The following is a 14,586-nucleotide window of genomic DNA, read 5'->3' as shown; positions in this document are numbered from 1 at the left end:
TCGCGATAATAATGGCCTTTGTAAAACGCAAATACAGTAGTAGCACGGCAGAAATTATTTAATCCGAGATACCGTCATAAATGACGTAACGTGACTACGAAGTACAGTAGAGGAAAGTCGCCAATACTGGCATAAATCTCGTAAAGCGGTACTTCCGTATTTCTTGGAAACTAGACGTTGCACTGTATTAATATTATACTAATGAAAACCGTGACCTGCTTAGATAATGAAAGGAATAAAAATCCGCAGTTGATACATTTCTGACTTTTTTTATATAAGATAAATGTACCGAATTACGCCACTTTAAGCAAGGACCAATTTTTGACAAGTTATTTAAAAAATAATAATAAATGATGTTAGGTAAGACTATAGATTTATTTAGCTTTTGTTAAAGGAATATTATCCTAAAAACAAAATGGAGTGCAAAATTAGTATTGGCGAGTTTTTTCTAATAATTTGAAAAATATATGCATTTACGAAATTATTTTAAAAGAAAGTAGATGAAAATTAATACCAGCAAGGATTCCGGAAAATCTAAAGGCGCGTGTCATTAAAGATTTTAATAACCGCGTTGACGACGCAAATTGAACCGAAATGAACAAGAGACAAAGACATTGTAAAGGCATCATTTGCGGCCGCGAGACGCCCATATTAATACGTCGCCGGGGATAAGACGTCGCGGCGGTGACAGCAGTTGCAACACGCGCCACGGCGCCTGGCGTCGGTGCGCGCCAACCGTAGCATTAATTTCCGATATTGCTCTCGTAAATATTCGCGACTCGCCGCCGACCATCCTCTACGGATTGAAATATCTCTTTTTCTAGATTCGACTTTACTGTCCCTGCTAGGGGATCGTTTTTTATATATCGACTCTCAGGATCGTAGATATACTTGTAAGAAAACGGCAAGATTCATAATAATTGTATAAGAATAAAAATAAATTTGTTCTGCGACGCACGGAAAAAGAATTGAATTTAATTTAAAAGTGAAAGAATTTAATTTTAATTCTAACATTTTAATTGAATTTAATTATACGTAGCCTGCTTCATTGATATTACGAAAGAGAGTAAAAGGAAAACAATTTTATTTTTTAAACTTGTTTACTGTTACATTCTTCCAGAAATTTATGAATTTTTAAATGTCATGTTTTATGAAAATCTTGAATTAATTTTATTATCACAATTAATTTTTTTATTTTTGTCGTTCTCTTATTTTTGTCTTAAAAATTGTTTGCATCATTTTTCTGAATTTAGCAATAAGGTTCTAGAGTCTTTCTTTACGTACGGTTCTGCGGATTCCGTTCCAATATATTAGGGGAGGATTCGGAACAGGAAGGATATCCTAAAACGCATCTGCGGCAGGCCTGCATTTTGTCACGCGAAAAAATGAAATTTCTGCTTCGATAAAGATTTTTTATTGGGAAACATTCGATACCACACATGAAACGTATCAAAATGTAATATACAATACATCAATTTAACTAATCATTAAATTAATAATATATAGAATTGTGTGTATGTTTTTTTTATAAGTCATATGAATTATCAAATTTACTTCTGTGTACAATTTATTAAAACAAATTTTTTCAAAACTTATCAATTAACTTGCAATCGCAAGAGCAAGAAGGGAACGTTTTAACTAAAAAATCATTTGCAGTATCCTCTGCGTGAGAATTCGATGTAAATCTTCCGACTCATCGTGTACTCATCACATGCACACAAGCAAAATGAAAATTTATATAAAACGACGTGCGTGTGTGTATTCACGTGATGAATCGTATAATTTAATCCTCCACATATCTCGCTCGCATTGTGCCTTCCTCAGGCATTATTGTATCGTGTCTCTGCACGGCGGACGCGGGATTGCATCTCTCGCAGTTCGAGAGAAAGAATGCAACGAGAAAGGTGTGTCGCGCTGCACCAGCTGTGCGTGCGATGCAAATGGATGTGCGAGACCCACTCGCTATATAAATCGGGAAACGAACCTGACTCATAAACTGGCTGTACGAGGTACAGTCAGGATTTAAAAAGAAAATCGTGTTATTAACCGTGGCGTATTATATTAATTTTGCTTTCTTGAAATATCTAAAATTAAAAAAAATTAGATAACAATATCGTATGGCTATATTAAATATCTAAAATTATTTAATATTGTGTATTTGGAGTAATTTTATTAATTTATTAGACAATTACATCAAATTTATTTTCGATGATAAAATAGTTGTCGAACGTATAGGTTGTAAAAAGTATTTCTACTAATTAGGTACTTTTTGGACATTGTATGTAGACCTTTTAGGGAAGCTTATCATCTATATAATCCGATTATTTTTTCTTATTTTTCCTCTATCAGGAATAAATAAAATAAAAATCTTTGGAGCAAATTATGAGAAGTTGCAATCCGTGAGTGAGAGGTAGGAGGTAGTTCGTTATCCTTTTCTTCATCCTTTTTACAGCCTTGAAATCTAGTAACCTGCTTACCAGCTGCATTTTCCGCTTCGTGAGCACTTGAGCCGATTGGCGGTTGCAATTATTTTCATTGCGGCAAAACAACGGATAAATTTAGGACAAAGCGATGATTTACGCGGGATATCGGATAGCCGGGTTTAGTGTTAAACGTGCGGCGCGAACACGAGTCAAAGGCCGTTTCTCTGCCAAGCCCGTTATATTCGCGAGGTTTATGGACGGTACTTGGTAATTCGAGCACAAGAGTGTGTACATGACGTTATAATGGACTCTATATGTGGCTCCTACACATTCATACACGTCAAAAGGCTGCTAGTTAAAAGGAATTTAACTATGTATTTAATTGCTGATTTACGTGTTTACTGGACCGAATTAGCTCTCTAACAGGATTTTTAACTGAATAATGATCTAAGCAAGATAATTTATTGCGTTATATGCGATTGAATTTATTTTATTTTATTAATACTTTTTGTCAATTTATATTTTATATTTTTTTCCTATGTAAATTTATATTATATATAATAAATTATAGAAATAAATAAAATTATAGAAAATTACATAATGTATAGAATTGAATGGAGCAAATATAACGTAACAGAAAGAATAATTTTATAGAAGGAAAACCAGTGCGTGACTTAAACTACTCATTATACATGTAATATTTTATTACATTATTACTGTTGCACATATTTATTTTTCACAGAATAATTTTTTTCGTAGATATTTTTTGATAGAAAAACGTGTGAATATTTTGAAATTTTACGATTTATACATTTTCTTATTTTTTTCCATGAAAATCTATTTTATAAATCGAGAAACCATGAAATATCAAGTAAAATCCCTTTTCAGGTTGCCGTCGCCTTATAACAAGCAGTCGTCGGGAGTTGGCGGTGCTGGGGGTGGTCCTGGGGGTGGCACGAGTATACCTCTGCCTGCGACCGTCGCTGCCACCAGGAGATGCCCTCCGGACAAAGTCAGACCGGCTCCGGCACCGACGCATCAATCACAACTCGGTAAGTTCCATCAACCCACCTGTCTCACCCCCATACCGCAAACTTTTCAAACATCCCCGTGTTTTACAGAAAAACATAAAAGCTTCACCCTCATCACCGGAGGGCAGAAAATGTATATTTGATACTGCATAATATAATTAAATACTAATAATATAAAATTAATATAATATAATTATATTATATTATATTAATTCTACATTATTGATAAATGTAACTATTATCTTTTAATTTAAGAAATTCTTATTTAAATCATATGTTTTTATTGAGAGATTGTGTTTTACGAACAAAAGGCAACAAAACATTTTAATTAACATAATTATGAATAATTTGTTTATAGTTTCAAACAATATGCTGTATTATATATTCTAACACACATTGTAAGCATTTCATAATTATTAATTTATAGTAATAACTTATATAATATACATTTATATATAAATTTATATAAAATAATTTTGTTTAAAAACCAATTGTACTTTCTAAAACATTTCATTATACATTACTCGTTCACATTATATCAGTATATTAATTTCAATTGCAATGCATCGGGAGCTGCCAGAGAAACATCCAATTGGCCTGACATCCCGCGTTATTCACAAAATGTATTTTCGCGTGATAAATATTATAAATGTTGCTATGAATAAAAGAGAAATGAACGAGATGGACGCAATTAAAAAACTAAATGTTACCATTTTTAACAATGGCCAATAATTGCGGTAATTTATGATTTATTTTGCGGTACGATCGTGTCGACGTTCGCCACAATTTTGCAAATAAAAATTTATTAGCAAACAAATATCGTTCACTATATCGATATTTTAACAGTTCAGTGATTTTAATCTCATCTTTATTATTATTATTTTTTTTGTTTGCTATGGTCGAAATTTTTAACAATTAAAACTCAATTAAAAATCGTTAATATAACTTAAATAAAAAAATGTTCGTAAATTATTACCGTGAACGCGCAAACTTGATATATACTCGTAATATAGATTCAAGGTTAGGCCCATAATTATGAAAATTAGAATTATAGGATCACTTTCCTCGCTTTAAACAATTAGGCGTTTCTTTCTTTGAAGTCGCACGTCTCTCGAGACGCAAAGAACGATAGGGTGCAGTGGGTACCCGCGTTAAGAACACCCCATTAGCCATTAGTCCCGTGAATAGCTTTTAGCAACCCTTTTGCGCATTTCTGACTGTCGCAGGAGATTCTGGACCACCATGAAAACTCCATGGGGCTCCCCCGTTATTGCGAATGTATATATGGTGGCTTGTACGATCGCATCTTTTTCACGCTCTCATACGCCTTTCTTTCGTAGTTTCTTCGTACGTGCGAGCATCTATGTGTATATATATATATATATATATATATATAATTTCTTTTTTTCTGATATATATACAAATTTTTCATTTTCTTTCGTCCTTTTCTTCTTTCCTTATCGTATGAATAATTTTTCCTAGTCAAATTTTGTTTTCGTATACGAAGCTCGTATTTGCTCTTATCATAATTCTCCCAAGTCTATCTTATTTAACTGCACTTAGTCTCTTCCGAAATGATGAATAGTCTTCTTTGTCTACCCCCTCTCTTTTCTCTTCTCGCTTCTCTCCCTCTTCTCTCTCACGAATGCGTGCGATGATCTATTCTCTCTATTGCGTACACGCTACGCATATGTATGGCGATATTACCTACGAAGGGAACGAGGTGAAAGCGGGGGAAAGCCACTGGGGGTGTTCTCCACCCCTGCGAAATAGGGTGGCACCCCATAGTTTATACTTTACTCTCAACTCCCGCGTTTCCACGGCCAGATGTGCTCGGGCATCCGATTTACAGGGATGCTCAACCTCGAGCCGTTTCACGGGACAATGGAGGTGAGGGAAAAGAAAGTAAAGGAGAGGACCGGTCTCTCTTCGAGAGAGGACGATAAAATGCACGCATGGATCTTTCCGTGTGCTCTCGTCCGATTGGCTCTCTGGTTCAATTGCTTAGCGGGCCATTGTGAAAAATGCGAAAGCTAACCGGTCGTCTCCTTGTCGTCTTGCGATTTCCCTTTTTTCCGCTATGGAGAACCTGGCGCTCGCCATTACAGCGATCAATGAGAACGAGATAAGTCATTCCATGTTGTTTCATTCATATTCAATGCATCGTTGTCATGAGGCTTTTTGTTAGAGGATTTGAAAATAAAAGTAAGGGAAAATAATTTATATATAACATATATGAACTTTAAATAACTTATGATATTTTTATTTATTTGTTATGAAATTTATAAAAATACACGCAGAAAAATATGTAAATAATATATATTGAATTTGTTGAACGTAGAAAGTAATGTATTGAATATTAAATATCATCTTTTAAACTTATGATAATAATAATAATAGAGGAAAAGAGAGGGTTTGAAATACTAACAACTAATATCATGAAATGCATTTTTATTTTTATTTATAAAGGCCTTCAAGATAGACTAATATTAAAAAATTATTAATATGTAACATGCTTCTCAAAATTATGTAGAGAGTATATATCTGTAAAAATTCCTGCTTAAATTCAGCTTTTATATTAAACACAGCGAATAGGCCAGCAACTATTCTACGATATCTAAATAGACTGTAACGAAGTAATTTTAACGGTTGTCAGATATGTTCTACGACTGCTATTCTTACTCTATAATAACAGTAATTATTATTATCACTATCGTAAGTTTGAAAAGAAGTTAATAATAAGATAACAGTAATAATAATTATTATTATAGAGTATTTTTAAAACTTTATTTTATTCCTATAAGTTTTAGTGTCGCTTCTTTTGATTTTTAAAATTATATTTTTTTAATAATAAAATCGTAGTATAATGAGAAGAATCTATATCCTTATCACTTATTTACATGGTTGGGCACCTCTGAAGCGTGGCTTTATGAGGGGATGCTGTACGCTCTCTCTCTCTCTCTCTCTCTCTCTCTCTCTCTTTCTCTCTCTATTCTCCATATATCGTGATGATATCAAAGCAAGCGTGTCCGTGTGTCTGGATACAGAATGCGTTTCCCCACGTTCGAAATAGACTTCCATGTCGTACACAAACTAGCCGGTCGTGATACATGTGAACGCGCGTATAAGTGAAACGGCTCGCCCTTCTCTCGTCATGGTTTACGATATTATTTTAGGCTCTTTTTTTTCACTCGGCTTTTTACCGCTCGTCACCGTAGTTAACAGCCTAGACGACAATTTTGTCTAGGCGTCTAGGTCAGGATCTTGATTTGTGTCGCTATAATATACTTTTCGACGTGTGTGTTTATGGATTAGAAAAACATCTTGTGGAATTTTTTTTTCAATCTATAAACCTTTCTGTTGATAATAAAATCTTCTTATAAATCATCTATCTTGTGAAAACAAAATTTTTCATTTATGAAAGGAAACTTTGATGTATGGGATATTAAATTAATTTCTTTCACATGCATCGTTGCATTCTGCTCATTAGTATTCTGTATCATCCAAAATGCTTCTTATAATTCTTATTCTATACACCTTTATTTCAATTCGTAGAATTTATAATACTGTTTGAGTTAAAGAGAGATAATCATTTGCGCGCGTTTATTATATCATGACTGTCAGAGTAACGTTTGTTTTAATTAGATAGGGTTACGCACCATTCATCTCTGTGCATATCGATTTCTCTCTCTCTCTCTCTCTCTCTCTCTCTCTCTTTTTTTCTTTCTGCCTCCCTTTGCTTCAAACTTAACTCAATTCCTGTAATCCACCGTGAAACTTCCCAAAGAGATTTCCGGAATGGTAAAAAGTCCCGAACGTTTTATTAAAAGCCGCATTCAAGGGGCGCTAATTGCCGCCATGAGCAATTAAAATTTCGCATATTAATTTCTGTATAAAAGAAGAGAATACAAAGTTCAAGTTTTTCTAATCTTACCAATACTAAATTTCAGAACTTATAAATAATATTCTTATCTGTAACATTTATCGCATATAAATATTTGTTGTTGTAACAGAAACGATTAATATTTCGTGGAATTCATGGTTTGTTGAGCTTTACTCGTAAACGAGATTTAAATCTAGATGCACGTGCGCGTTGTGATATCACCCTAAGTCAAGTAATCCTACGGGAATCTCCCAAAGAGACAAGCGGAGGTAAATAAAAAGAAAGGAGGAAGAAGAAAGAGAGAAAGAAAGAAGGAACTGAGGGACCCTTTCGACCATTCGTCAGCTCCGTTATAAACTGTCTTTCGTTCCATGGGTACGCATGTGTACAAGAAAAAGGAGGAAGACGTTTCCGAGAGAAAGAGAAAGCGCGGAAAGATCGGCGTTGAAGAGAAGAGGTTGAAAGAGAGAGAGAGAGAGAGAGGGGATGAGCGAAGGGGGAGAACAACGAGAGAAAATTGAAGTCTCGAAGCACACGTAAGACCTGCTGCACCCGGTCTTTAACCCCGAAACATCAGAGTGCTACAGCGATTCTCAATTCTAAAAAAAAATATATCTTTTGTATTTTTATTCTGAGTACCCTGTTAAAAAAATATCATGAAATCCAACGTATTTTTATTAAGCTAACATTAAATTTAATGTATCTATGACTGAAAAGTGTGTGCATGGAATTTAATGCACTTTTGACAACATTAAACGTTTTTAATGTACCTGCTTGAAATTTGCTTCCGTTACGTTATGTTAAATTCTGCTGCCTATTTTTAACAGTGTACATTTCAAATTAGCACGAAATATAAAATGTAAAATTTTCAAAACGAAAATATCAAAGTAAAATATTAAAGAATTAATAGTTTATTTTTCTAAACATGTGCATTATTTTCAATTTTTTTTGGTTTTCACTGTTTTAACAATATTTAACATTTTTTCCATAGTCCTCTTATGAATTATAACTATATAACTATATAACTATATAACTATATAATTCCTTCTACGTGCTTACTCTCAAAAAACTACTTCTATTTTTTTCTATTATTTAATTTTACATTTTTTATTAGTAAATTCTTAGAATTTGCAACCAAGTAAAAATATATATATATCTTTTTTTGAGCACCACTGAACATGGATGTTCAGGGATCCTTAAATCTTTTCTCTTCCTCTCTCGCCTTCCTTCGATCTCGCGCGAGTTAAAAATACTGTCTTATACGTTCGGGTACCGGTTCAGTACAGGTTTCGAGAATTAGCCTCCCTCGATGAAGCCGCTACGCTCATTTGAAACATGGGTTTGCGAAGGAGACGGTAAAGAAGGATGGCGATAACGTGAAAGAGAGGAAAAAGTTACGTAGTAAAAATGTGACGCGATCGGCAACATTTTACCGGGAATTATGTGCATCATCGGCGCGACGAGGTGATCTGAAATTATAAATAACTTTGAGCTATTATTAGCAAGTGGCGCCTCTTCTTCTTTGCAAGGTCTTCGATCTCTTGCCTTCTCCTTTCTTTTTCTCTTCATTCTCCTTCCTTTTCTTTTCTTTTGTATCTATCTCTTTCAACTTGAAATCGATCGAAAAAAGATAAAAGAAATCTCTAAAACACAAGTACCACTATAGGTACTATTATCAAGTTAGATAATTTCAGATTTGATATTTCGACAGGATATATATGCAGATAAATAAAATTAATATGTCGAAATCCTAGGAAAAAGAAAACACTTTAAATCAAAGTAATATAATAAGGTGCGGATATTAAAATAGTTCTAATTTAATACTTTAAAAATGTAAAAAATGAGAAATGTATTTAACTTTTCCCCTCAATTAAAGATCTAGTAAATTTGTTAAAGAACACGAAATATAGTTATCAAAATATGTACAATATAATTATAAATTATTAGATGTTCATTTTTATAAAATAACTTTAAAAATAATATATTAAATTAAGTCATAATATGCATAGAGACTTACACAGTAATTGTTAATTCGCTCTATTCCGCATCGTTAATCATCATTGGTGATTTTCCTTATGATCCTATTTCCAATAACTCATAATTCCCCGCAAATGATAGTTGCCAGGGAATATGTGTAGAAATTGTGGGACAGAGTATATAGGTATACGCGTCCGATGCTAAATTGGCAATGCCGATATTATATACACGTAGCACAGGGTGCTGCAAAGCATAATGCATCTACGTGTGGGGAAACCCCATCATCGATATGCCACCTCGAGGTATACAGAGATATAATGAAGTGATCACATTGAACGTTATTGCATTAATTTGCATCCAGAATGGTAAACGCGGTTGTGTTCTCTTGCCTCTAGAATGAAATTTCTCTCGGCGTAATTATACATAAAATTATCATTTATTTTTTTCTTCAATTTTTCGATACACCCGATGAACGCGCGCAAGTATCCGTGTGCCATCGTAGAACAGCGGCGCGTTCACGTATAGAACATTTCCGCCTTATCCCCCGTCGCTGGGACGCCAGGACGAAGCGGAGGTTTTGAAATCCGCTTTGTTCCGGAACGAGGAAACTCGCTCTTTGTATTCTGCTCGCCGTTTCACGAAGTGTTTTCTGCTCCCTTGGCGATTTTCAGCCGTCATCGTCAGCTTTCTCTCGATCTCTCGCAACACAACGCTTGCAACCCTCTCGAGCTTCTGCGCTCTCTTTAGACTTGCATCTCTCTGTTGCACTCAAACTCGTCTCTTGTAATCTCCAGCTTTGTACGTACAACTTAAATTTCCTCGTCAGTTTTTTAATAATTTTTTTTTTATATAAAATTTTCTGATTGTTTAATGTGTTATTAATTTTTTTAACCGTTATATACTTATAAATCTTTTTGTACGAGAGTAAAGAATAAAATATCCGAGTCAAATAAGACTCAGCACACTATAAAAAAGATGTGTGAAAATGTATTGAAACAATGTGCATTAGGGCATCTTAAAGTGTCTCCACTTGAAGAGTTTTTAAAAAATACAATTGGGCTTTATTCGAGTACCTTATCATTTAAATATTATTTTAAATTTTATTCATAAAGTGTTCAGTGTTTGTCTGCTGAATGTTTCACTTTAACAGTTAAGAGTGCATGTGTAATAATTGCATAATAGTCAGTCCGCGTCAAACTGTGTAACAATTCCATTTGATGCTACTGAAATGAAATCGATTTCAGACTGCGACGCGACCGAAATATCAACGCCAGACACACGAATTATCAGAAGTGAAATATCGACGTTTCCGAAATATATGTAGGAATATTGTAAAGCTTCTTTCCGCGTGCGATACATTTCCCATGAGAAACACAAATATGCACCGATACGCATCCCGCGGGATATGTAGCTCGCGATGCGGATTTTTATTAATCGCACGCCGCGATTCCCCCATTCCTTTCTCCGTCACGACAACGCGGGTGAAAGGAAACACTCACAGGGTTGGAATACCTTTGAACCTGATCCCTGATATTTTTTCCCTCCCTTCCTCCCTCCCCATTCCTTTTACATCTCCCTTTTTACATCTGTCTTTCGCACTCTTGCTTTCTCTCGCTCGTACACGCGTGCACGCGAACACTGTGCATGTTGCATATTTTCTTCCGTACATTTTCCCGGGCTTACGAACGCTATACGTTGCACATTTTCCCTTATGTATTCCCTTTGATAGTTTTTTCTCTTCGTTACATGGATTCTGCGTGTTGCACATGTTCCTGTAACATATTCTCTTTCTCTTTTTGCTTCTCTCTTTTTGTCTTCATATTTTCTCCCTCTTTTTCTTTTCGTTTCTTGTTTCTAGTCGGGCTCTTTTTTATACGGGTAGATACTTCTTGTATCTATCTCTTTCTTTCTCACGTCGCCGTGGTTTTTCCGACGACGACGTCCCGCCGCGCATTTCCATTATCGAATTCTCGACAGTTCGTCGTCTGCCGTCGTTCACGTTATTCGCGGCTGTCGCATTCGCATGTGATCCGTGAGCACGAGCGTGACCAACCGCGTCAGCTTGGAAATTAGCGAAATCACGTAAGTGACTAAAAACTAATTTCAGAAATATTATATCTTAATCTGATGACCAAGAATGGATAAATTATTATTCAAATGTATTTTTTTTTATTTTTATAAACTGTGTTATTTATATGATTTATATTATATTATTACATTATTTTTTTTATAAATTTCCATATTATATTTCTAATTTAATGACAGATATAATAGTTATCTTCGGATCAAGATTTTATTTTATAAACAAAATTATCAACAATTTATAGAAGCAATAAAACTTTTTTACAAGTAGTTTAATATAAATTACAATGAACAAGCGACAAAAGAACAAAAAGCTTGTGAGTGATTGTTCTTTTTCATTCAGATCTCTGTTTTCGAAATGCAGGTACCTGCATATGTGCCCATCATACGCTTTGACATGCAATGTTTTCGCGCGTATCTAAACAAAGACAGACGTATTATACTATAATTTTAAAAGAAGCGATTTTAAATAATTTTTTAATCACTCTTTTACAATAACTTCAATAAAAAAAAAATATGGCTTTGCTATTATAAAATCTTTGTTATAAACATGTCGTTGAAAAGACTTCAAGTTTATTAATCTTAAAAAATTTTGAGCAGGACGTCACAGTGACTTTATAGAACGCGCTGATAAATGCGACAAGCTTCAAACTGTATGACATTATGTGACAAAAAATCCTGTTCTTATTTTGTTGTAATAAATATTGCTTTTATAAAAAGTACGTGCGAAAATTCAGGAGGGAGATGTTTTTTTTTTATGCATTCTATTAGACGACTGACCAAGTAGATCGAAACGTTTCGTCACGTCTTAAAAAATTAAATAAATGCTTATTAAACTTTGCTCTTATATATTTAAATCGTCAATTTGGTTTGAAAAATCCCGATTTATTTCTTTAAAAATACGAGCAATTTAATTATTATTATTTAAAAAATGTTATTGTTTTGTTTATATAGTATTAATTAATTTCTTGTAGTTTTGTGTGTTTTCTTTGTTTCTGTATTTTTGATTCTCTTTAGTATTTTTTTCAAGTTCTTCGCATTCAGGTCTTGCGCGTGTGTTTAATGATGATCTTTCACAATTTCAAATAATAATGTATGCCTTTTCCTCTGTCGAGTAATCTGCATTATTCAATGTGCTTCTTCTCGCGTGTAATGAGATCTTGAATTGAAAGCGAGAGTGTACGCCCACGATGAGTGGCACTCACGCAATATTTGGCATTTTTATCAACAAGATTGCACCTGTGCTCTCGAAACGAACAAGACTTTGAAAAAGACGCGACACGTGTACGTGACAGAGAGTTCAGGAGGAGGGTCGTCCTGAAAGGAGCACGGGAGGGTCCTGCAATCGGCAGACAAGCAGACATCCAGGCAGGACAGGAAGAGCGAAGCAAGCAAGCAAGCAAGCAGGCAGGACAAATAAGGGAATCTAGAAAAAGGGGGAGATTGCAATTTGCGCTGTGAAGCTCGCTACGAAACGAGACAGCCGACTGACGCGACGGGGTGTTCGTTCCACGCGGGAGAAAAAAACGACGTCGATTGCGCGCCATTCTGCTGATGAGCGCCTCTTTGTGAGGAAGAAACGCGCTCCTTATCTTTTTGCACAGATGCACGTTTTCAAAATGTCATGAAGAATCATATTAAAAATACCTTGCGCTTCGGGGGGCTTCTCCATTTTATAACGTTTTCATGTTTGATCCTAATTTTCAGTTTCTTCAAAAAAATATTTTTAAAAGATTTAAAAAACATTTGTAAGATTTCTCTAGCTATGTTCTAATGAAATGATGCCTTTTGAATACAAGCTCTCACAAAATTAAACTTCGAGATAAAAGTAAATAAATTACACGCAATAACACGCAACTGCGATATTTGCGATATAAAAATATTAAAATAATTCAATTCCTTCCAATATTACACAATAACATTCCAGCAATATTCACTTCTCGAGATTGCTGTGGGATGTAGTGCCGTTACATGCTATATAGAAAATTACTGTTTAATCATTAAAGGGAATAAATACTCTTTGTAAGTCGCGTAATACCGTACCATTGGATTCTCTCGACGTTTGCGAGACCGCAATCTCGTTATATGTTACGACGCAAATCGAGCGATCAAATGCCATCGACTTTCAATCGAATTCGGAGAATCTTCAAATTCCATGGAGATTTCTCGATATCGTCAAAGCACGGCCATTCGGAGCATCTTCGCCGCAATTGATCAAAGACGAAATTGCCGGCGCAAAAGTGCTTTCGCGCTCGCTTTCGAGCTCTCCTCTTCTCTCGATCGATCTCTTTCACCAACTCCTAATCCTTTTCCATCTGTTTCTCCCTCGGGACTCTCGATCTTTGCTCTCGCTGCCATCGATCTCCCGGCTTTTATTCGACGGCTCCGCGAAGCGTTCTTCGCCGAAAGTTCGCGACGATAAAAAGCGAGGCTGAAATAAAACGAACATCTTTCTCTCTTAAGAGAAGGATTTCTTCTCTTTTGTTTCTTCTTTTTTCTTTAAGGGACACCTATGTGCGGAACATTCAATCGCTATTTCAATGCGCCGCGTGGTCTGCCGGACTTCCTTACGATCACAAACACCGGATATTCTCTTTTCTTTTTCGCTTACTGCGAATGAAGATTCCAAAGTGAACGCAGTTTTAGAGCTGCTCGTAGTCGAAGCGGCATTTATCATTATTTTAGGAACAATGAATAACAGTATGATAATATGAAAGTCTTGTTAAACAAGATGCTTTACTGCTTCAGAAAAATTATTTCTTACAACGCAATGTGAATGTTTTAATTGAAGTTAAAGTTTAGTGAATTAAAGAACAGTTTAATTAAAGTGTGATTTTATATTTTATTCGCCAGACAAAAGACCCGTAGAATTTTTTTTGCGAGTGACCGACATACTAGGCATCTATTCGAAAGATGGAGCAACATCCTTCGCTCAAGAGGGCTCTTGTTTATTTGTTCCGCGGGTACCGACAGCTGTTACCGACATTAACTCCGTCCTGTTTCATCCCACGCATCTCTGAACTATTGTCGTCGCGATTACCCCTCCTGATCGTCGGCCATTATCGAACGGGACCCTCGAGTTGAGAAGCGCACATGTTCATTTAATTCATAAGCGAACTAACGCTGTAAATTCCAATCGCAGAATCCAGAAAACTTCGCGGTATAAAAACGTATAATTGTAGGTAATTAA

General features: G+C 35.1%; 1 protein-coding gene across 5 annotated transcripts in view; it reads left to right on the top strand.

Moving 5' to 3' along the window:
• LOC105207673 (protein sickie) overlaps positions 1-14,586 on the top strand; it is a 200,428-nt gene that overhangs the window by 96,791 nt on the left and 89,051 nt on the right. For all 5 annotated transcript variants that reach the window (XM_039457302.1, XM_039457300.1, XM_039457301.1 and 2 more), the window contains one exon: positions 3,312-3,475. In XM_039457302.1, the coding sequence (XP_039313236.1) occupies positions 3,312-3,475 (164 nt within the window). The remainder of the gene's footprint in view (positions 1-3,311; positions 3,476-14,586) is intronic.

Source organism: Solenopsis invicta, chromosome 14, assembly GCF_016802725.1.
Source record: "Solenopsis invicta isolate M01_SB chromosome 14, UNIL_Sinv_3.0, whole genome shotgun sequence".
Lineage (NCBI taxonomy): Eukaryota > Metazoa > Arthropoda > Insecta > Hymenoptera > Formicidae > Solenopsis > Solenopsis invicta.
The sequence above is the reverse complement of the archived record's forward strand: the minus strand, read 5'-3'. Positions and strand labels throughout refer to the sequence as shown.